Raw genomic sequence first — 22,897 nt, forward strand, 5'->3', positions numbered from 1 at the left:
AGAATCTGTCCGCTTTATTAAAAACCTCATTGTACCCTCAAATACTCACTCTATGTGCCTTCATACTGCATCTCTGAGAAACACACAGTCAGTGCACATGGAACTTCAAAAGGTAGATGTGATTTAGATTTTACCTATGATCTAGTTTAGGGGTTTATTAAACGAATAATCCAGAAAATAGTTATTTAAACAAGAACTGTTATTTTAAATTCATTTTTAATACACTTATGAAGTCATGGAATAGCTGTTTAAATATACACTCTGTCAAATATACAGTGTTTTTAGAACAATTTTTGGTTCCCCAAAGAACCTTTCAGTGAACAGTTCTTAAAAGAAACATTTTGAAGAACATTTTAAAAATCTAAAAAGATTGTAAAGAACTTTTTCTGCATTTAAAGGGTCCAAGGTTCTTCGTAGAACCTCTGATGCCAATAAAGAACCGTTATTTTTAAAAGTGTATGGGAATAGACTAAAACAAACTTATGTAGGTCTACCTGTGGGTCAGTGACAAAAAAAAATGCTCAAGTTGAATAAAAGGAAATCTTATGTAACTCTGTAAACGCCTAGTTTAAAACTCGAACTTAATTAAATAAATAAATAAAATACGTAACATATTTACGTAATATAATTAATTTAAATAAATAAATAAATAAAACGTTAAAAGGTGAATACATTTAATTTCTGCAAGTTTCATAAGGTTTATGTGGTTTACATGAACATGAAAAAAAAATCTAAATGTGTAATACATTGACCTTTATACATAAACAGTATGACAACGACAATACGTTTACTGTTTTCCTGTTACAACACCACATTACAGATAAACTATTTACATTTTTCTATTATTAAATACAAATATTATATTATTACAAAAAATCGGTAGATTCACTGTTTTTAATGAAAATGCAAAAAGGAATATTAGTAAAAAAAAAAATGCAAAAAAAAAATCATTAACACACACACACACACACACACACACACACACACACACACACACACACATACACACACAAATAATGATAATAAAAATATTTAAAAAAATAAAGAAATAAAGAAAAGAAAATGCTATATAAGAGGTGTATTTTATTGATTACTGGATTATTTTATTGATAACTGAATTTACAAAACGTAAGCGTCACGTCATTGATCCGCAGACATGCAATATGAAACGCGGCCAGCAGGTGGCACCGAGTTCGCACGCAGCCCAAACCAATGAGTGGACATTATCAGCACCATACAAACGTTGCTGGTTTAGTCCCAAGGAAGTCTCGAAAGAAAGTTACCTCAGACGTTGTATTTTAAGTCAAAACCACATCCAACCATACTATATATAAATATAGGGGTGTTCACTGACATTTTGGTAAAGTAAGTATCAAGGAAGAGTGTAAACACAAAGTATGTAACGCTACATTGCATGCGAACTACCGAAACTCCGGTTACTCTTTCAAAACTAGTCACCACCACCCCACCCTACTACAGAGACAAACCGGTCCAAGCAGAAAGCTCCAGAGACATCACAACCGCCATCAAGGTGGATGTGTAAGGTGGAAATTCACTGCTCTTGTCAGTCATGACTTCTAGAGGAAGACACGTCCAGTAATTTATCTGGGAAAAGGTAAGAGTCTGAGCTCTTGTTGTCAAATACATAGTTTCTGCCAAAATATTTTAGTTTAAAATGTTGTTACAACTCTAATACTAAATTACAGGTCTGTTGATTTACTTAAGTGTGCAAACTTTTCTGAACTTTAACTATCAGCAGTAATGGCTTTAGTACACTGTATTTTGCTCTAAGTTTGTATATGGGTTAGTAGCTTTCTTTAACTGTGTTAAAGCGAATTGTCCTAATCTTTTGAGCTGGTGAACATTACACCAACAAAAATGCAGAAACCTGTCCAACACACCTCCTTATACAATGTGCACACCACACCTAGTGAACATTTTAATATATATATATATATATATGTGTGTGTGTGTGTATATGTATGTATGTATTTTACCTCAATTTCATGTAGACAGAAATATAAATACATTTGTGCTCATCATGACTGTCCATTTTACTCGTGGACTGAATTTATTTTAAAATTTTATTTTATTTAGCAAATCTGTTACTTACTGAGGACATGATGTAATGGATTTCTTTATAAAGTTTGTGCATGAAATGTACTTTAATAAGAACGTGTTTTCCATCTCTTGATTTGATCAATTTCATTAGTTAATAAACGTTTACTTTATTTGAGTATATTAAAGAGTAGCAGTAAGCACTCAAGCACATTTTTAACTAGATTCTTTGATTTAAATGAGTAAAACTTTCAGTACCTCGACCATTACTAAAATAAACTTCTAAACATCACTAAAGTCAGTTCATAGTTATCTGCATTATGTGATTAGTCTTAGATTTCATCTGTTAGGTTTACACTTATATAACAAATTAGTATAAACACTTTTCAGCTTAGTAAAACAAAATTTAACAGTGTGACCACTTCTCGAGAAACTTCACAGTATCACCTCAAATACGTCCTCATGGTCTGCGATGTGACAATATGATCAGCACATTTTCTGCATATTTTGCAGTTGATACATGGCCCATTTTGCTCTCACGCAAATGTCAAAGTCTAAACACTTGACATTATCGGTGTTTCATACGGTACAAAAAGCATCACATACAACAGGGATGACCAGTCCTGCTTCTGGAGGGCCATTAACCTGCAGAGTTCTATATAAACACACCTGAACCAGCTATTCAAGGTCTGCAGGTTTACTAAAACTAACTCACCTTGTGTTGGGGCAAGTTGGAGCCAAACTGCAGGAACACCAGTTAGTAAATACTGTACAGCATCAGATTGAATGCTCAGAAATTACTGACCTCAGACTAGTGTTGTCACGATACCAAAATTTTGACTTTGATACGATACCTGACTAAAATATCACTACTAGTGAACCGATACTACAAAAAAAAAGGTAGAACAACAGGAAAAGTAATTGAATAATAGATGATCCAAATGGAGATCATAGTTATTTTATCTATTAAAACAAAGGATTTCATCCTCCTTTAAAAACACATAAATAAATAAATAATAATCACATTTCAGTGCCACTACACAGGATTATGGTGAACAACTACCGAGCCTATGGGAGCCTTTGTTATTAATAATAAGAACCTAGATGCAAGTAGCAAATAAAGGACAACTACAAAAAACAAAGAACACAAATAAATTAAAGAGGGCCCTAAAAAATCTGTCTTATTTTTTCCTAATTTTAATTTTTCTAGAATCTGTTTTAATGGTTACATAAAAAATATATATACCAAAAAGCATGTCTAATTAATTGAAATCATGAAACTTGCAGAATTTAACAGCAATTTATTAAAAGTTTAACAAGAAATTACATGTTTTTAAGGCCCTATGAAATACGTTTTACTATTATTGTCAGTTTTGTTTATGAATCTCTGTTTTCCATTAATTTTCTGGATTCTATTTTAATTGGTTCAAAAGGATGTCTAATGAATTTATAAAGGATAATTAGATTCGATAAAGAATTATTTTATTATAGTTTTTTTTTTTTTTTTTTTTTTTTTTTTCAGAAATACTGTGTTGTGTATTTTTACAATTTTCTGGTAAATAAATTCTGGTAAATATTTTTTTTTTCTTCTGGTAATTCTGTCATTACTCACTCTCATTTTGTTCCAAACCTGTAAGACCTTTGTTCATCTTTGGAGCACAAATTAAGATATTTTTGAGGAAATTCAAGAGCTTTCTGATCCAGCAAAGACAGCAAGAGTCCTACCACAGTTAAGGCCCAGAAAGGTACCAAAACATTGACAAAATAGTCCATGTGAAATCATTGGTTCAACCGTAATGTCATGAAGCTATGAGAATATGTTTTGTGCGCAAAAAAAATAATAATAAAATAAAATAATGCCAAAAATTAAATAAAGATCATGTTCCATGAAGATATTTTGTACATTTTCTACTGTATATATATCAGAACTTAATTTTTTCTTAGTAATATGCATTGCTATGAACTTCGATTTTCTCAGAATTTACATTTTCAAATAGTTGTATCTCGGCTAAATATTGTTCTATCCTAACAAACCATACATCAGTGGAAAGCTGATGTATAAATCTCAATTTCAGAAAATTTACACTTATGACTGTTTTTGTGGTCTAGGGTCAAATACAACTCTTTTTTTTTTTGTTTTTGTTTTTTTTAATATATACATGTACACTGTAAAAAATAAAAAACACAATTTGTTGAGTCAGCTTAAAATAATTTGTTACCCTGCTGCCTTAAAATAAGTTTAGTCAACTTGAAATGTTAAGTTGTACTAAGTAACAACTTAGATATTTGTGTTTGCTAAACTTAACAAATGGGTGAGTAACCCAGCTGCCTTAAAATTTTAAGTTGATTCAACTCAAATATCTGTTGTCACTTAGTATAATTTAACATTTCAAGTTGAATAAACTTTGTTTGAGTTGACTTAAAACTTAAAATTTTAAGGCAACCATGTTACAGATTATTTTAAGTTGACTCAACAAATTGTTTTTTTACAGTGTATGTGTGTGTATTTATATATACATAATAAATATGCACACACACATAGTATGCAAACAAACTTTTATTTTGAATGCGATTAATTGCAATTAATCGTTTTGCAGCGCTACTATTTTGTCAATGTTCTTGGTACCTTTCTGGGCCTTGAACGTGCTAGGACCCTTGCTGTCTGTGGAGGGTCAGGACTCAGGAAGCTCTCGGATTTCATCAAAAATATCTTAATTTATGTTCCAAAGATCAATGAAGGTCTTACAGGTTTGGAACGACATGAGGGTGAGTAATTAATGACAGAATTTTCCTTTTTGGGTGAACTATCCCTTTAAACTATTTTCCTTAAATTGACACTTATTTATGTTTTTTCTATTGTCTTTTATCTGCCAGTTGTTTTAATTTCAGCTGAAGTGCAACCTCATCTGCAGTCACAATGGATCAAAAGAAGAAAGTCTGGCCCCATCTCCGTGAAAGGGCCAGGTTAAATCTGAAGATTGGAAAGAAGGGTCTGGGGAAGAAGAAAAAGACCCCTCTGAAATACAGGAGGAGCATTTCAGTACCAGACCTCATGATTAATCCCAGTGCCATGCTGGCTTTGCAAGGTGATCCCAGGACACCAGGTCACAACTCTGTCTTCTTTGGAAACATGGAGGGTTCATGTGACATGGATGAAACAGCAAGTGAAACCTCCAGTGTGGCCTTTTCTGAGCGGTTAAGTCTCGCTGATGTGCCGTACTCCTGCAGCCCCGCGCCATCAGAAAGACCAGCTGCTGCTGACTTTCCAGTTTTTATGGAAACTGATGAGCTACGAAGAGCCACGACATGGTACATAGATGATTTAGATTCTGTACATCCTGTACATATTTATATAGAAAAACAGTTCGCACCTGTGCCTGCAGAAAGGAAATCGCCTGCTCAGAAACCAAAGGACCCCTCAAATAAAGTGGCAGAAGCTCTTTGTAGAGCCAGTGCAGGAAGACAGACGCCTCCATCACGAGCTTCAGACGAAATGTCTACACTGACCTTCACAGAGTCAGTCAGCACTACTCCATCTCCATCTGAGGAGAAAGCCTACATTTCATGTCCTACTGAGCTCGTGCCGTCCTCTCCAATGGAAATGTTCGTTGCAGGGTCAGCTGAGGACATGGCAAGTCAAAGACAAAGTTTTTTAAGCATTATCACTACATAAATATGCACTACAATTCCAAAGTTTGGGATCAGGCTGTGTTTTTGTTATCTTACTTCAGGCCATGTTTTAGTAGTTAATTTAATTGCCCATTGTGAGTTTTAATTTTAACCCTTTAACTGTCACCGTCCCCACTGTGGGACGCCTAAGTTTACTTCACCATATTACAAATAAATCCTAATCTAATCATGACAAACTATACATCGTTGGAAAGGTCTAAGACTCCAAAATAGATATTTTACCATATTTTTGTGTCAGAAATTATGTAGGAAAAGTAATAGATTAATATATGACAAGAGTGTCACTTAAAAAATCTACATCATAACATGAGTTCTGACCTTTGTCACAAAAGACTTTCTTCATTGCCTTTTTCCCCATCACGCTTTAGATGATATAAGAAATGATATATCAGCTCAAAACTTAAAATCACAAAATTCATCCTTTGAAAGGCATTTTAAAATCAGACATTGCATTACCATGGAGTATTATATTACAAAATGTTTTCATTCATGAATTATACAAATTTAAGTCTGGATAGTGCATTTTTATGTCTGTGTTCAAAAATGGGAGTGACTTTTAAAGGGACAGTTCGCTCAAAAATGAAAATTCTGTCATTAATTACTCACCCTCATGTCGTTCCAAACCTGTAAAACCTTTGTTACGTTATATGAAATCTGAGAGCTTTCTGTCCCTGCATAGACAGCGTGGATTTTCATTAAAATAGTCCATGTGACATCAGTGGTTCAACCGTAATGTTTTGAATCTAAGAGAATACTTTTTGTGCACAAAGAAAACTAAATTCTAAATTTTCCATCTATACATGATTGATAAATAGACAAGTGTTAAGCATTACTATTCTGGCCTGAATTTGAGAATAGCAGATTCAGAGTAATGCAGAACTTTCTCATTTAAAACATCCTGTTCTCTTCCTCAGGACTTTCTCAATGAAACCAGTGATTTTGATACGCTTTCAGAACCAGAACGAAACGTGAGTATTTTAGTAAGAAAAAGTGTTTTAGATTCTGTTGATTTTTACTTTAAGTACTTTACTCTAAAATAGGCATCATAATAATAATTTTCAACTAACACTGACAAAGTCTTTTGCTCTCCACTTTTTAGATTCCACCAGGATTAAATGACAGTCAGAGTCAGTTTGCTTTAGCACAGCAGAAGGTCCAGTATCTCCTCACCATCAACCTAAAGGAAGGCAAAAACCTGGTTATCAGAGACCGCTCAGGTATTGACCTCTGACTAGTACAGATGATTAAACTAGAATGATGCTGTGGATTACTCTTTGCGTTGCATTGATTTTACCTGCCCAATTCAAGACAACATTCCTGTAATTAATAATGAATGACTAATGTTTTTAGTAGATTATAACATACATGTTATTCAGCACTGTGCATGATTTAAAAATCCTGATTCGGAAAGCTTTTCATAGATTGGCCTTGAAACTTTACAAGCCCTCATTAAAAGGTGCCTTTTGATTAGCTTTTTGTTTCATCTTCTTAAGGACTTAATGCAAGTCCTAAAAATCTTGTTGAACTTGTTTTAGTGTAGACTATTCAAGGTAGAGCGTGTTGTGTTGATTGAATCATATGTTTTTTGTGGGTCAGCTTGGGTTTGGAAGATTGGATAACATCTCTGCCTTTGCTGTCTTCATTTCCTTTCTGAGACTCTTTACATTACTCCAGCAAACATGATTCATTTTAGGACTAAAGTAGCATGAAAAGTGTCAAAATGTAAATTTCTGGAATTTCTTAAACCTTAAAAGGCTAAACTTTAAATAAATAAATACTTTTAGAATGCATAGAATACTTCAAATTGATCAAAAGTGACAGTAAAGACTTTTGTAATGTTACAAAAGCTTACTGTTTCAAATAAATTCTGTTCTTTAAATTTTCTATTTCTTATCCTTAAAAAATCCTGCACATAGTGTATAAGTGTTTTCAATATTTTTTTTTTTCTTGAGCAGCAAATCAGCATATTATTCCAATAATATTCCATATTATTCCATAAAACAGCATGATTTTTTGAAGGATCATGTGACAGTGAAGACTGGAGTAATGAAAATTCAGCTTTGCCAACACAGAAGTAAATTACAATGTATTATATATTAAAATAGAACACATTTAATAGTATTAATTGTAATAACATTTTTACAATATTATTGTTTTTACTGCAATTTTGAAATAAATGTAGTCTAAAAGCAGCTTAGGAGCATAGGAGACTTTCAAAAACAAAACAAAACAAAACAAAAACAATAATAATAATAATAATAATAATAAAAATCTTACTAACCCAAACCTTTTGAATGGTGCATTGCAGTTTAAAAGTTTAGGATCAGCAAGATTTTTTAAAAAGAAGTTTCTTATGCTTATCAAGGCTGCAGTTATTAACAGTAATATTGTGAAATATTATTTCAATGTAAAAAAAAAAAAAAAAAAAAGAAAGAGAACAGCATTTAAAATATAAATATTTTGTAACAATATAAACTACCATTTAAAAGCTTGTACTCAGTAATTTTTTATTCTTTTTTTAAAATCAATTAATACTTTTATTCACAGAGGATGCGTTAAACTGATAAAAAGTGATAGCAAAGATTTATATTTTTAGAAAAGATTTATATTTTGAATAAATGCTATTCCTTTTAACATTTTATTTATCAAAGAATCCTAAAAGAAGAATCACAGGTTCAAAAAAATATTAAGCTGATTAAGATTTCTGAAGGATCATGTGACACTGAAGACCGGAGTAATGGCTGATGAAAATTCAGTTTTGCATTACAGGAATAAATGATATATTCAAATATATTAAAATAGAAAACCATTATTTTGAACTATATAATGTAATAATATTTCAAGTAGTAGTATTAGATCAGGAAAGTGCGGCCTTGTTGAGTATAAGAGAATCCTTTACAAGACATTAAAAATCTTACTGATCCTAAATCCTCAAATGCTGCTATACGGTGCTGATCTAGGAAACCTATGGTGGCTTGTAGGTGTCAGCTGCTACCATAGTAAAATTGAGATGTCATGTTTTTTGGGGTTTTTTGTTTTGTTTTTTTTGCTTAACTTGACAAAACCGATTCTTTGGTCCATAGTGTCAGTGCATATGCATAACAATCTTGCATATCTACATTCTTAGTGTAACGTATATCAGTATATCAGAAACGGAAAACTTCCTTATTGTAGTGACTTTGTGTTCAGGGGAAAAAAAAAAAACGAATGTTGGGGCAGAGGAGATAAGAGGTTTTTTATTAAAAACAGTCATTCTCATTCTGTGGCAATCATCTGAGTTTTCTGTGAAGTCCTGCAGTCAAGTCAAGTCACCTTTATTTGTATAGCGCTTTTAACAATACAGATTGTGACAAAGCGACTGTACAGTATTAAATAGGAAATAGTGCATCAATAATGCAAAAGGGCAACAGTAAACACTCAATTTTCAGTTAAAGGCAGTTTATCAATGAATTCAATGAATGCAGGTGGGGCCTTTAATGATTAGAATCATTGTACACAGAGTCATATCTTGTTTAGGAAGATTGTGGAATGTTGTAAATTCTAAATTCTTCAGATTCAGGCTCTACAATTCATAGTCAAAGAGTTTGAGAATACAGTAATTGTTTTTGGTACTCAATCTGTTTTAAGTGTCATTCATCTCAAAGCTAAAGATGTTGGTGCAGAGATCTTTAAAACTTTCTGTAGAATAAAATTGAATCTAAAACTTACAATAAATTATAAAGGTCAAATAAATAACACACTAATTAAAAGAGGTGTATTTGAGTAGTGTGTGTGTACATATATATATATATATATATATATATATATATATATATATATATATATATATATATATATTAGGCATGCAACAATACAGTTAGTCCACGGTTCAATACGTACCTCGGTTTTTAACCACGGTTTTCAGTTCGGTTCTGATACCTTGCCACATCAGAGTGTTTTTTTGCATCTAATTAACAACAAAATACTTCTGTAAATCTCTGTACACTGGAAAAAGCGTGGATTATTATATGTCTGCTTAATATTCTTTCGAGAGAGGTCTTTTTCTGATTTTTACGCAAAACAAGATGGGTTTCATTTATACTGGACACCAGAGGGCGCCCTCGAGCAGAAAATAGACGTGCGTCAAAGAAGTAGCACTGATTACATTTGGTTCCAGTTTCTCTAATATGGATAAAGGCATCGCTGTTGCTGTAACTGAATAAAAGCAAGATATAACGTTAAACGTTTTGAGTGATGAAATGTAAGGACAATAAACACTCGTCTGCAGTAATATATGGTTTATTGTGTTCAAGCCATCTCGGGTATTTATAAGTGTTTGTATTTTGTAAGCCATAATCGACATACAGTATAGAATATATTGTTTGCCTCATTCTATGATAACAAGCCACATCAGATCACAAAAAGAAGTTATTTCAAACACTCGACTGATGCTGTGAAGTAAAAATAAGTTATAATGTTCTCTTTTGTTGGACAACAGGTTTAGAAAGGCTTATTGCATTTCATTAGAATGGAAGATGCTCTGCGTGTGTTGCTTTTTCAAATATAAGTGTTTCTTCATTTCAGCACGTGAAATCGGGGGCACACACAGCAAATTTTGAGAGAAATAAAACAAGGACATTTTTTAAATGCAAAACCGAAAAATCGCAATTCACAAGTGCGTATTGAACCGTAGAGGTCGTACCGAACGGTTCAATATTATACTGAGTATTGTGACATCCCTTATATATATATATGTATATATCAGAGGTCACGTTAACTGAATATTCTCCGTCATTGACGGACATTTTTTATCAGTGACGGAAAAATCTGAAGGCCGTCCGTCATTTTGACAGATTACACTGAGGGTGATCTATTGTAAAATTGTAGCTGTAATTTCCACCCCTGTCCAGTTGGTGGCAAGTATGCTCCAGTCTGGCAGCAGAGCACGAGATACAGAACAAAAACGAAACTATGTTTTCCTATGCATTTAATTATGCACAGGCGAGTACAGAGAAGCTACAACGATATATCACGCCACATTAAAGAGCGCCAAAACGATATTTATTGCTTTATTTCCTAAGGAAATTGACAGAATTTGAAATCTGAGACTTTCTTTCATATCAAAAGTAACACAAAGCCTGGCCTATTGCTATTTATTGGAGGGAAGACTCTGCACTGTGTACTGTCCATTCATCAACTGAAAACAGCATAGATCAAAAGATTGATTGTGATTTATTTATTTATTTATTTTAATTATTATTATTATTTTTTTTTACCCAGCCCTGGCATATTTTTTAAACACAGCGCTGTCGTCCTGTAGGTTTATGATTAAAAAACGAAAATGTGAACAAAAATAAAAACTATTAAATGTGTTGTTCTAATTAAAATATGAAAATTAAAATGACGGGTTATAATAGATTATGACGGATTTTTTACGTCCCTGTCCGTCAAAATGCCGAACAATGTCGAAGTCTAGCGCGACCTCTGATACATGTATATATTTAAATTGGCTGCATTATATATTTAAAAACAAATTAAAAGGAAAAGCTCTGACGACTGAAAATTGGAATATTTCCAAGTAAGTTCAGCCTGTCTAGTTGTCCCAAAACTGCGGAATGCTGTCGGACCAGAATGTCTTTCATTCCTCCGTATGTGTCTTGTTTGTGTAACCGTGCTACATTTTGGAAAACGAAGCTATTTCTGGAACTATTGTTTGAGTTTAGAAGTCATTATCAGTTTTATATTCAAATGTTGTACCTTGATAGCAGAGAATCAAGTCAGTTTATCATACCAGCGCTGGGAAACAAATGAGCTGGCCTTGTTTTTTAATCCTACTGCGAAGCCAATGCAAATAGAGTCATGTTGAGGTGTTGTTACCTAGAGGCTGTACACAGTCCCTGGTGTCATAATGCAAAATGTGTTGTCTGTTTTATCTCTTAACTATTTGTTCATGCGAGACAGAGAGATAGAGAAGAGGGGGATTTAGCCTAAGGTTTACTGAAATCCTATAGGCAAATGATTGTACTGAATTTCCATTTGATACCCAGAGCGGTTCTTCAGACATAATGCCAGTGTATCTGGCAGGCCTGACCAGGCTGATTGGGCAGCTCATTCTCATGTTCAAAGTCACAGGTGTATGCCCAGAGGCTATTAATTACCATCTCTACCTCATTATTTTTCATAATTAGAATATATTCCAGTGATATTCCTCTCTGCCAACTGAATCTAATGAAATGGTCATGCACGCTATAGACTTGGTGAGGTTACTGGTGGCACGTGGATGCCAGATATCCTCTCTTAAAAAAAAGGCACGCATTTTTTCAAACAATATCACAATTACCCTGATTGTCCCATATGTTTTTTTCCTTCGAAAATTGTAACATTTATTCCTTGATGTGCTATATACTGTGCAATCATATGCACTAGCTTTATCTTTTTTTTAGAGTAAAATGGGATATACTGCCATCTGCTGGAGAAAGTAATCTATAACTATTTTTAAAAAATAAATATGTAAATTGTAGCAGAGATATAAAGAGCCAAGTTCTCAATTGTTGGGTGATATATTCAATATTTTGAACACAAAGGGAAAAGCTTTAACAATTTAATTAAATTTAATAATAAAATCATTAATAATAATTAATAATAATAATTGCTAATAAATAAACGTGCAAAATTAAATTAATTAAAAAAGTGATATTATTCTTATATAAGATAATAGTGAATATTTTGAACAAAAAAGGGAGAAGCTTTAACAATATATGTGTCACAATATCTGACCCTGATAACTGTTCAGAAATCATATAATTAAAAAAAATAAATAATAATATAAATGTAATAAAAAAAGAAATATATAAAATATAAATGTAATAAAAAAATACAAAAATGAATTAAAATATATATAAATATATATAAAATAATGATGATGATGATGGTAATAATAATAAATATGCAAAATTAAATTAATTAAAGTTATATTATTATTTTGTATCATAAAAAAGCACAAAAAAAGGGAAAAGCTTTAACAATTCAATATGACCCTGAGATAACCGTTTAGGAATCATATATATATATATATATATATATATATATACACACACACACACACACACATATATATATATATATATATCATATAAATACACACACACACACACACATATATATATCATATAAATACAAATGAATAAAAAAACCAATCATAATAATAGTAATAATAATGATAATAATAATAATAATATATGCAAAATTAATTTATAAAATTAACATTCATTTTAGATGCAGTATATTAAATATTTTGAACAAAAAGGGGAAAGCTTTAACAGTTTAATATGACCCTGAGATAACTGTTCAGAAATTATATAATTAAAAAAGAAGACAAAAATTAATAAAAAACATTCATAATAGTAATAATAAAATAATAATAATAAAAATGCTAAATTTGCATTAAAAACATTTTATTATTATTTCAGAAATTATACTGAATATTTTAAACAAAAATGGAAGAGATTTAACAATTTAATGTGACCCTGAGATAACTGTTCAGAAATCATATAATTAAAAAAGAAAAAAAAAAACAAACCAAAACAAAACAAAAAGCAAAAATGAATAAAACAATAATAAAAATTCTAAATTAAATTTAAAAACGTTATATTATTATTTTAGAAATTATACTGAATATTTTAAACAAAAATGGAAAAGATTTAACAATTTAATATGACCCTGAGATAACTGTTCAGAAATCATATAAGTAAAAAATACAGAAATTAATACAGTGATGATGATGATTAATAATAATAATAATAATATGCATAATTAAATGACTTTAAAAGTTCTCTTATTATTTTATAAATAAAATTATACATTACATTTGTAAATAAGTACACATTTTATATAATTAGATATATAAAACAATTCATCTTTTTAATTACTGTTCTAGCCATTCTTGTTTGAAAGTTTGTATTGTTAGCACTTCTCATATTATTTCACCCCTAAAATGAATCACTCTGTTGCATTTGCAAGTTAAAAAATAAGATCAGATTCGATTTTTGGAAATGGCGACCTCGTGTGGTAGTCTTTGAGAATAACACACCATCTCGTGTCTATAATCGAGATTGACACAGAACATTACTCCAGTCTTTTCCAAACAGCAAATGAAATGAAGCAGGTGAAAAGTTTTCTTCTTCATGCTAAAATATTTTCACAGTCTCATTTCATCTGCATTATTGTAAAACTTCTAGGTCAAACGTGTCCTATATAGAAACTTTTTTTAATGGAAACTTAATCATCATCACACACAAAAACCTTTATAGACTTTTTTTTTTTTTTTTTTAAAGACCATCAAAAAATAACTAATATTTATGTAGGTCAGGTCAAAAAGTCCTACGATTCAGACATCTTCTCCATCAATTTTTATTATTAGTTGAGTCCTCACTTCGCCTGACACGACTGCGTGACGGCGATGGTCTGCCTTTCGTGCCTTTTCCAGCACCTATATTTGCCTAACAATTAACGCCCAGCTCGCTCCCCGACTGACACTACATGGGAAAAGCGGCCCGCGAGTCGCCTCCCTCCCTTTCTCGCCATCCTCCATTTTCCTTCTGTTAATTTCCGCCGTCACCGTTTTCAGTCACGCCGGAGCTCTTCCCCTGGCTGCTTGAGCCCCTTTCCTCCTGTCAAGCTGCCTGGAGGTTTCCTTGTCAGCGGCTGGCAGGGAGGAGCTGCCTCCTGGAGATGTTCATTTGGAGAGGCGAGCTGACAGGCCTGACAGCCCGTCCCCACAGGGCTTTTGTCATGTGATTCCAGGCTCCCCGCAGGTTCTCTCAAGCACTCCTTTATCCATCCATACAAATGAAGCGATGGACTCTTTCTCTCTCATATTTTTTTTCTTTTTCTTACCAGCCAATCTGCATACCACAGCATAGACAAAGACAGACCGCTCTCCCTCCCCTCTCGCAGACAGACTCAAGGCAGACTTTCTTAACAGGCTTTGGAGATTAACACCGCTTGCTCCCAGTTTCTGGGGTTTTAATGCACCGGCATTAAATTAACTGATTCACGCTGGCTATAATTTTTACTCTTTCACAATCAGCCAGCTCCCATCACTCTGAAAGACACAACGCTCCGCCTCTCGACGCTAAGAACGGTCGCCTAAATAATGAGTCTTCTGGATTATTCAGTGTCTGGAAGACTGTATCCGAGTGCTTGTACAGTCTGATCATATGAACCAGTTTCCAACATGTTTTTTTTTTTTATCATTAAATAAACATTCCAGGTTCAATATGAATAAAGCTTAATATTTATTTATTAATTCATTTAAATTTGCCCCCCTCTGCGAAATTATTTTCAAACAGCATGCAACAAATATGATTGATATTAACGTATTGAAGACTCATTTTTGTTAGTAACATTGATAACTTTTTGTTTTCAACAGGTACAAGTGACCCATTCGTCAAATTCAAATTAGACGGCAAAAACATCTACAAAAGCAAAGTTGTGAACAAGAACCTGAATCCCATCTGGAATGAATCGTTTTCCTTTCCCGTCAGAGACCTCGATCAGACTCTTCATCTCAGGGTTTGTAAAAACATTAGATATTTCAGCCAATTGTTGAATTATGAACTTCAGTATCTCTTTTATTACTTTTAGGGCTGTCAAATGATTAATCATGATTAATCACATTTAAAATAAAAGTTTGTGTTTACGTAGTATATGAATATGTTTACATAGTATACTGTGTATACTTATGTATATATAAATAAAAAAATACATGCATGTATTTAAGAAAAATGTCATATTTATATATAAAATATTTATTTGTATATATATAATTTCAACTATATATAAATATAGAGAAGTTTAAAAATATAATAATTCAAAATTAAAAATATATATTATACATGTATGTGTGTGTATTTATATATACATTATATACACAACTCACACACATATATTATGTAATCACAAACTTTTATTTTGAAGGCGATTAATCATTTGACAACTGTACTTATGTACATTAAAAAAAAAAAAAAAAAAGTTGGAGAGAGTTTTGTTGGAAAATTTTATTTCATTTTTATTGCACCAGACCAGATAAAAAGAAGAGATAATATTCCAGAGACAATGTGGTGATTTATACTCTAACCATCCTAACCATTAAAAAAAATCTAAATTTGTTGCATAGAACTGAATAAAATGTGTTTAATATTAATATATTTTCTGTCCAATTTTATTGTGTTACTTTCAATAAAAGTGTGGTTATTTTATTGAAACACCTAATAGATAAGAATTTGTCATTAATCTATTTATTTATTTATTTTTTGGTAATGCATATTATTTTAAACAAATGTAAACAAAATTGATTCCCTCTTGCAACTAAAGAAAATAATCTTTATTTGTGAATTTTTTTACAGATTTATTTTACATCTAATTTAGGGCTGTCAAATGATTAATCACGATTAATCGCATACAAAATAAACGTTTGAGTTTGCCTAATATATATGTGTGTGTACTGTGAGTAATTATGTATATATAAATACACCCAAATGTACAAAATATTATTTATATATAATATAAATTCTATAAACATTATAATAAATACATGTACTTGTATATATTTCTTAAATATATACATGAATGTGTATTTATATATACATAATAATTACACACAATTAGGCAAACGCAAACTTTTAATTTTGTATGCGATTAATCGCGATTAATCCTTTGACAGCCCTAATCTAAATAGTTCAATAGTATAATAATATGGTACTTAAACACTATATGAACTTCTGTAACATCATTTCACAATTATGACTGATGCAGGTATATGATCGTGACCTAAGATCCAATGACTTCATGGGATCATGCAGCTTTCCCCTCTATAAACTGGAGTTGGACAGGTGAGGAAAACTTATTAATTCCATAACATCAATGACATTGTGCTGGTAAGGTTTCTCTGAAGGATTTCGTCTTAGAATTAGATTTGACTTTGTGAATTTGCTATTTGCAGAATAATGCCAATGACACTAGCATTGGAGGACCCCAACAGTGCCGAAAGTGATATGGGTGTGATCATTCTCGAGGCCTGCCTGTCCATCCGAGAGGAGCCTGCCAAACGAAATGTACGGCTTCTAAAAATATGCTTATTTCTGTGAAAAGAGTCATGTGGCTTTCTAACATCATTTTCATTTGTCTTTCATTTTTCAGAAGTGGCTTCTAAGAAGAAAGGGAAGCTTTGGGAAGGTATGTTATTATACATATTGATCATATAACTTCTGTTTAGGTGTTTCATCCACCTACAAGAAAAGTTACTGGGCCGAAATACACAGTTTAAATGCACTAAGCAACACAATCTTATTTATTCAGAAACTTTATTCATGTATCACATCTGTCCACTGGAGGGCAGTAGATCCTCACCATCTTCCGCACAGACACGTCACAGATGTACAACATTTATGCAAGTTTCTTGACTTTACCTTTCTTTCACTTTCACTTAGTTAAAAATTTCATAACTTCAACAGAGCAAGAAACTTTTTTTATGAGTTTAGATATAATTCTCTTGTTCAATTTTTAGATATGGGCTTGTCTTAAAAAGGTGCAGCTTTTAAAGAAATTCCTGAGTTAAATATCACTCCAAAATAGGTAAATAAATAAATAAATAAAATTTTGTGTAATATTTGTGTTATATTTTAGCGTCAAATACAGTAATAAAAACAAATATGTCTTTGCTTTAATAAAGTTTTATTTTAGGTGAAACAGTCAAATGGATAATGTATAAAAATATACTGACTTTTTTTTTTGTTTGTTTTTTATCTTTTTCATTAGTTACACACTAAATGTTTATGTACTGTATTGTCCCCTTGACTGTTCTCACTTAAAAATCAGATAACTCAATTTTTTACATTTTCAAATATTATGTTATCAATATTATGTTTTATTGTTTTATTTTTTGTTGTATTTTTTAGTTACTTGTAATTAATAGAAATAACCCAACTGCAGTTTGTTTGAGGTCAATTGAAAAACATGATTTTTGAAAACTGTTAAAAAACAGTTGTTTTTTTTAAAAAATAATAATAATAATAATAATTAAAATAAATAAATAAATAAATGTATAAGTAAATTTTATAAATAAATTTATAAATAAATTTTATATATATTTTATATATAAATGTGTGTGTGTGTGTGTGTGTGTGTGTGTGTGTATATCATGATTTTTGAAAATTGTTAAAAAACAGTTATCTGTTTTTGCAAAAAAAAAAAAAGATAAAAAATAAAATATAAATAAATTTTATAAATAAATTTAGAAATAAACACACTATATATATATACACACACACATATATGTGTATCTCATGATTTTTAAAAATTGTTAGGAAACAGTTTCTGTTTTTGCAAAAAATAGATAAAATATATATATTAAAATGTATTTTAAAGTTCAGTTGTAAATGTACACTAGGACATTAATAAAGTAAAATTATGCAGATTTGAACAGCAAAAATATTTTGTCTGAATATGTTAATTTTTTTTTAATGTTAGAGTAATGCAAATGCATTTTCTGAACATTTGACATGTTGGGTTAAATGTGCTTTAATTATATCATAATGCAAAATATCCTTTCGTGCTTCTCTTTCATTTGATTTTAGGGTGAAATGTCCCTAAGCAAGTCAGTTTTATGAGATTGACTCATATGGACACCTGCTATATTATATGATCAGGTATAGATCAGTATGTGTTTTGTTGGTGTTTCCACCACAGTGTGTCCTCGGCCAAAACAACTGAGATCTAGTTCTATTTGACACCTATCAGTAGAGGCAGAACATGTCTCTCAATTCTTACCTCTCCTCCTCTATCACACTTCCTTCTTCACAGCCATGCCACACTGTCTTTGAGATGGAAACGGGCAGCAGTATTGGCACATAGCATGTGGTTCTTCTTCCTGACAGTGTCTGGAGTGTGTGTGTGTGTATGTGTGTGTAGTCTTTGAGGCACTATGCCAGTGTAAGATGCTGAGGATATGTGTGATGGCTCATTCCCAGGCATGGTGAGCTATAACCCAGATGTTGGGATGTAATATCACAGCTGTGGACGGACAGCACTGAAGCTGTAGCCAAATGGGTACGGCTTTGGGCTTGTCCCCTTGTCCCCATGCTGCTCCACCATATGGAGGCAATCCCCCAGCTCTTTTAGCACCAGGAATAGCCTCTCTTTAGGGGCCACTTACTCTTAAGCGGAATTGTTTTATTGGCCACGCCGTTCACAAATTTGTCCAAAATAAACACTTGGGAAGACTTGGCTTGGATGGATATTATATTTCTCTCTCCGCTCCCTCTATAACTACCCCCCTTATCCCTCGCTCTCTCTCTTTAAAGAGGCTTGTTTATGGAGATGTGGCCATTACATTAAATGTTAATGCTGGTTTGTCTGCTGTGCCGTGGATGTGTGTGTGCGATTCTAATGGAGCAAAGGCTCAGTCACACTCTCCGAGCAGCCAGGTGGGAAAACAGCTCTCTGGTCTGTGATTACTGGCAGAACAGACCAGCCTCTTCCTGATGCTGTGTTTTTTGAAAGTGCAGGGCTATCAACCCGCAAGTCATCGCTGTACTGTGTACTTATCCATCTGCAGTCTTGTTGATGGACCTGTTTTTTTTTTGTTTTTTTTTCCTCTCCGAGGTGCCGGGATCACTTGCGCATTTCATCGAGTGGTTTTTAGAAGCTTTTATTTCATAAGATATTTTGTTGCAAAAACATAAATTGAATTTTATTTCAAATAAGTTTTCTTTTCTTTAAGATGCCACATTTATTTACAGTATGAGAAGATCCTAGCTTAGAAGTCTTATTTGTCCCTTTGCTTTTACTACCAAATTTGAACACCCACAGACCATTTTTGAAACAAATCGATTCTTTAATTTAAAAAAATAGTTGTTCAGTTAATCCAAAGTGACAGTAAAAGATTTCCGTTTCAAATAAAGGCTCTTCTTTTAACTTTGTATTTATGAAAGAAAAAAAGTAGCACGGTTTCCACAAAAATAAATAAATAAATAAATAAATAAATTAAAAAAATAAAATTAAACAAAACACAAAAATAAAATAAAATTTAAAAAATGGAAAAGGCTGTTCTTTTAACTTTCTATTTATCAAAAAATCCTGGAAAAAACGTATTATGATTTCCACAAAAATAAATCAATTAATACATGAAGCAGCACAAATGTTTTTAACGTTAATAAGAATTTTTTTCTTGAGCACCAAATCAGCATTTTAGAATGATCATGTCACGTTTACGTTTATATATTAACAATTTATGTTTATATATTCAGACTTATACAGTATGTACAAATTTTAATTTATATTTATATATTCAGAATTATAAATGCATTTTCATGATTTACGTTATTTATTTGTAAGTAAATATTCTGATTTACTTCTATACATTCGGACTTACAACTATATATTCTAAACGCCTTTCTCACTGACAAAGGAGTATAACGTTACTTTAAAGGCTTGCGTACTCAGCTGTTTGCGAAATAGAGCTTTGTGCTCTTGTATCCTAATTTTCTCATTCGGCACAAATCCAAATATTCCATAATATTTCCATATTTGCAATGCATCCAATTGCTAAACTATTATTTATTATATACGTTATAGACTTTGTACTTCAGTCGCGTTCTAATGGTGACACAGTGAGACGGGCTCGCGGATGTTTGGTTCACTATGTTTTATTTTGATAAAGTAACGTTACCAACTGCGTTGTCAAGTTAGCAATGAGCCTGGAACTTATATCTTCAATGTTTGTGTGCGCCGGCACGATTACTTCAACTTTCCTCATACCAGCAAAATCAACTTAAACAAATAGAATGTCACTTTCTGCCATTTGAGTTTCCTTTCTGTCACAAAACTGAACTGAAACTCAGCAAATACAGGCTACGTTATGTGTCGCACAGGTTTTTTCCCCCCCTTCTCTGTCAGTTCACTGAATTAAATATATTTCAAGTATTTGCTCCTTGTATGTAAATATGTACTGCAGATTTTATAGCCTATATGTGACATTAATTTGATTAATATTTAGTATTTTCACTGCAGGTGGAAAAAATTGTACTTTGTACTGTTAAAATAAATGAAAAGAAACCTAGCATAGTAGATTTTTTTTTTTTTCTGTTGTACCGAAATTGTATCGAACCGTGACCCTCGAACCGAGGTACGTACCGAACCGTGACATCTGTGTACCATTACACCCCTAATATATATGTATAATTTATTTATTTATTTTTTTAAATTATACAGCTATGTATCGTATCGCCATGACATCTATAAATTTATAACTGCACTATTTCTGTAAATGATGGCGTACGATGAAAAACATGTCTTTACACTACAAACATTTCTTCACTTTAAACCTGGTTCCAGAACTATCAGAAGTCATTCTCACAATTTCATCAAAATCTCATCTATCTGAGCCAAGTATAATATGTTACCTTGGTAACATATTTAAATCACCAGAAATTGCAGCAACAACGTTAAATACACAGAAGACTGAGTGTTCAAGTTTGCAAATTGTAAAAACATGTTTAGGGTCAACAAATGTAAGATGAACTGAGAATGAGGCATTGGCCTAAACTAGTACATTTTTGTATGTGTTGGCTGTTCCAGGGACAGCCGATAAGCCCGGCGCAGGTTGGGCGGCTCATGGGTGCGCAGAAGACTCAGATTTGGAGTGGAATTTACACCGTCATCCTGGTCGAAGGCCGAGACATGCCCGACTGCGGTCAGGGGGACGTCTACGTGCGTTTCAGAGTGGGAGACCAGAGGGTCAGGAGCAAGGTGAGATCATCCCTCTCTCCCGTCATCGCTTCTCTGGCTTTCTCTTTTCGCCGTGCTCATTACATCATCGCTCTTTCTTTGTTTCTAAACCTCTGTCCTCTGTTTCTCTCAATACCTCATTAAACCCTTCCCTCCCCCTCTTCCTCCTCCCGTACTTTCTTAGTAGTTCACATACCTCGCTTTAGATATTCCCGTCCACTTTACACACCTTCCTTCCTCGTCCTCCCCCTCTTTCGGATTGCTTCTCCCAGGCTTCACTGCTCTGGTGACAGAGGAGGCTACTCATTAGATCGGCCGTGTCTGGCAGGGCGTCTCTCCTGATGCTTCTGTTACCGCGTCTTGTTCGGCTCATTTGCATACCCAGAATGCCTTGCTCATCTACCTCCCCCCCCTCAGTGGTTCCAACCAGCTAGTCTTGTATTCTCATGTCATCTTTTTTATAGAGCCCTCTGGCTCTGTTTGGGCATGTTTGCTTGTTGAACAAAACTAGTTCTAATTGGATGCTGTCAGAGTTTATAATCCCAGCGAGAAGAGAGGATGTGTTCTCCAAAAGACGGCTGCCCCTCCTCCACCGCATGTCTTATTGAAGTCTTACTGAATAAGGCTTAATACACCTGTCATGTTAGCTGTCTCAGTTTTGAGAGTGCCTTAAAATTGACACAACTTCCTCTCTCTCTCGTTCCTGCTTGTCTATCTTTCTGTCTCAGAATCTGTGTATTAAGGCAAACCCGCAGTGGAGAGAGTCCTTCGAATTTAACCAGTTCCAGGATGCTCAGGAGAATCTGGTGGCGGAGGTTTGTTGCAAGAGGGGCAGGAAGTCAGAGGAGTGCTGGGGAATGTAAGTTTGCTGGAGCGACACAGCATACTGTTTTAAAAGTTTTAAAAGTTAAAAAAAAAAGAGGAAGAGTGGGGTATGCATGCCACTCTTCTCTTCAGCTGTCTTCTAGGCAGTGAGAAATGAGATTTCAGGATGTCTGCTATCAAATTAAATTTGAAGAATGTGCCTATAGCATAGAGCCAAAGAAATATGACATCTCAAAATAAAAGTGATCCAGTGACACAACTGTAGGAGTAAGCTATGATATCTTAAAAGGAAAGCTGGACCATTAGGGAATAGGTAAAAGATTTACATTTCAAATAAACATACAGTATATAGGGATAGTTCACCCAAAAATTAAGATTCTGTCATTATTACTCACTCTCATGCCGTTCCAAACCTGTAAGACCTTCGTTTAGTCTTTGATGCGTGGTACTGTGACACAGAACGGAAAGGAAATTGTTGAATAAAGTTGTTGTTTTTGTTTTCGTTGCACACAAAATTATTCTCATAGCTTTATAAATTTAAGGTCGAACCACTAATGTC

The 22,897-nt window shown here is 32.8% G+C and overlaps 1 protein-coding gene across 1 annotated transcript in view; it reads left to right on the forward strand.

Annotated features, from left to right (window-relative positions):
- Positions 1 to 1,037: 1,037 nt before the first annotated feature.
- mctp2a (multiple C2 domains, transmembrane 2a) overlaps positions 1,038 to 22,897 on the forward strand; it is a 62,805-nt gene continuing 40,945 nt past the window's right edge. The window contains 10 exon segments of the mRNA XM_051134397.1: positions 1,038 to 1,615; positions 4,933 to 5,689; positions 6,663 to 6,716; positions 6,848 to 6,965; positions 15,158 to 15,300; positions 16,543 to 16,619; positions 16,730 to 16,841; positions 16,927 to 16,962; positions 21,364 to 21,534; positions 22,242 to 22,372. Of these exon segments, the coding sequence (XP_050990354.1) occupies positions 4,976 to 5,689; positions 6,663 to 6,716; positions 6,848 to 6,965; positions 15,158 to 15,300; positions 16,543 to 16,619; positions 16,730 to 16,841; positions 16,927 to 16,962; positions 21,364 to 21,534; positions 22,242 to 22,372 (1,556 nt within the window). The 5' untranslated portion in view covers positions 1,038 to 1,615; positions 4,933 to 4,975.

The sequence above is a fragment of the Labeo rohita genome, chromosome 18 (assembly GCF_022985175.1).
Source record: "Labeo rohita strain BAU-BD-2019 chromosome 18, IGBB_LRoh.1.0, whole genome shotgun sequence".
Classification (NCBI taxonomy): Eukaryota; Metazoa; Chordata; class Actinopteri; order Cypriniformes; family Cyprinidae; genus Labeo; species Labeo rohita.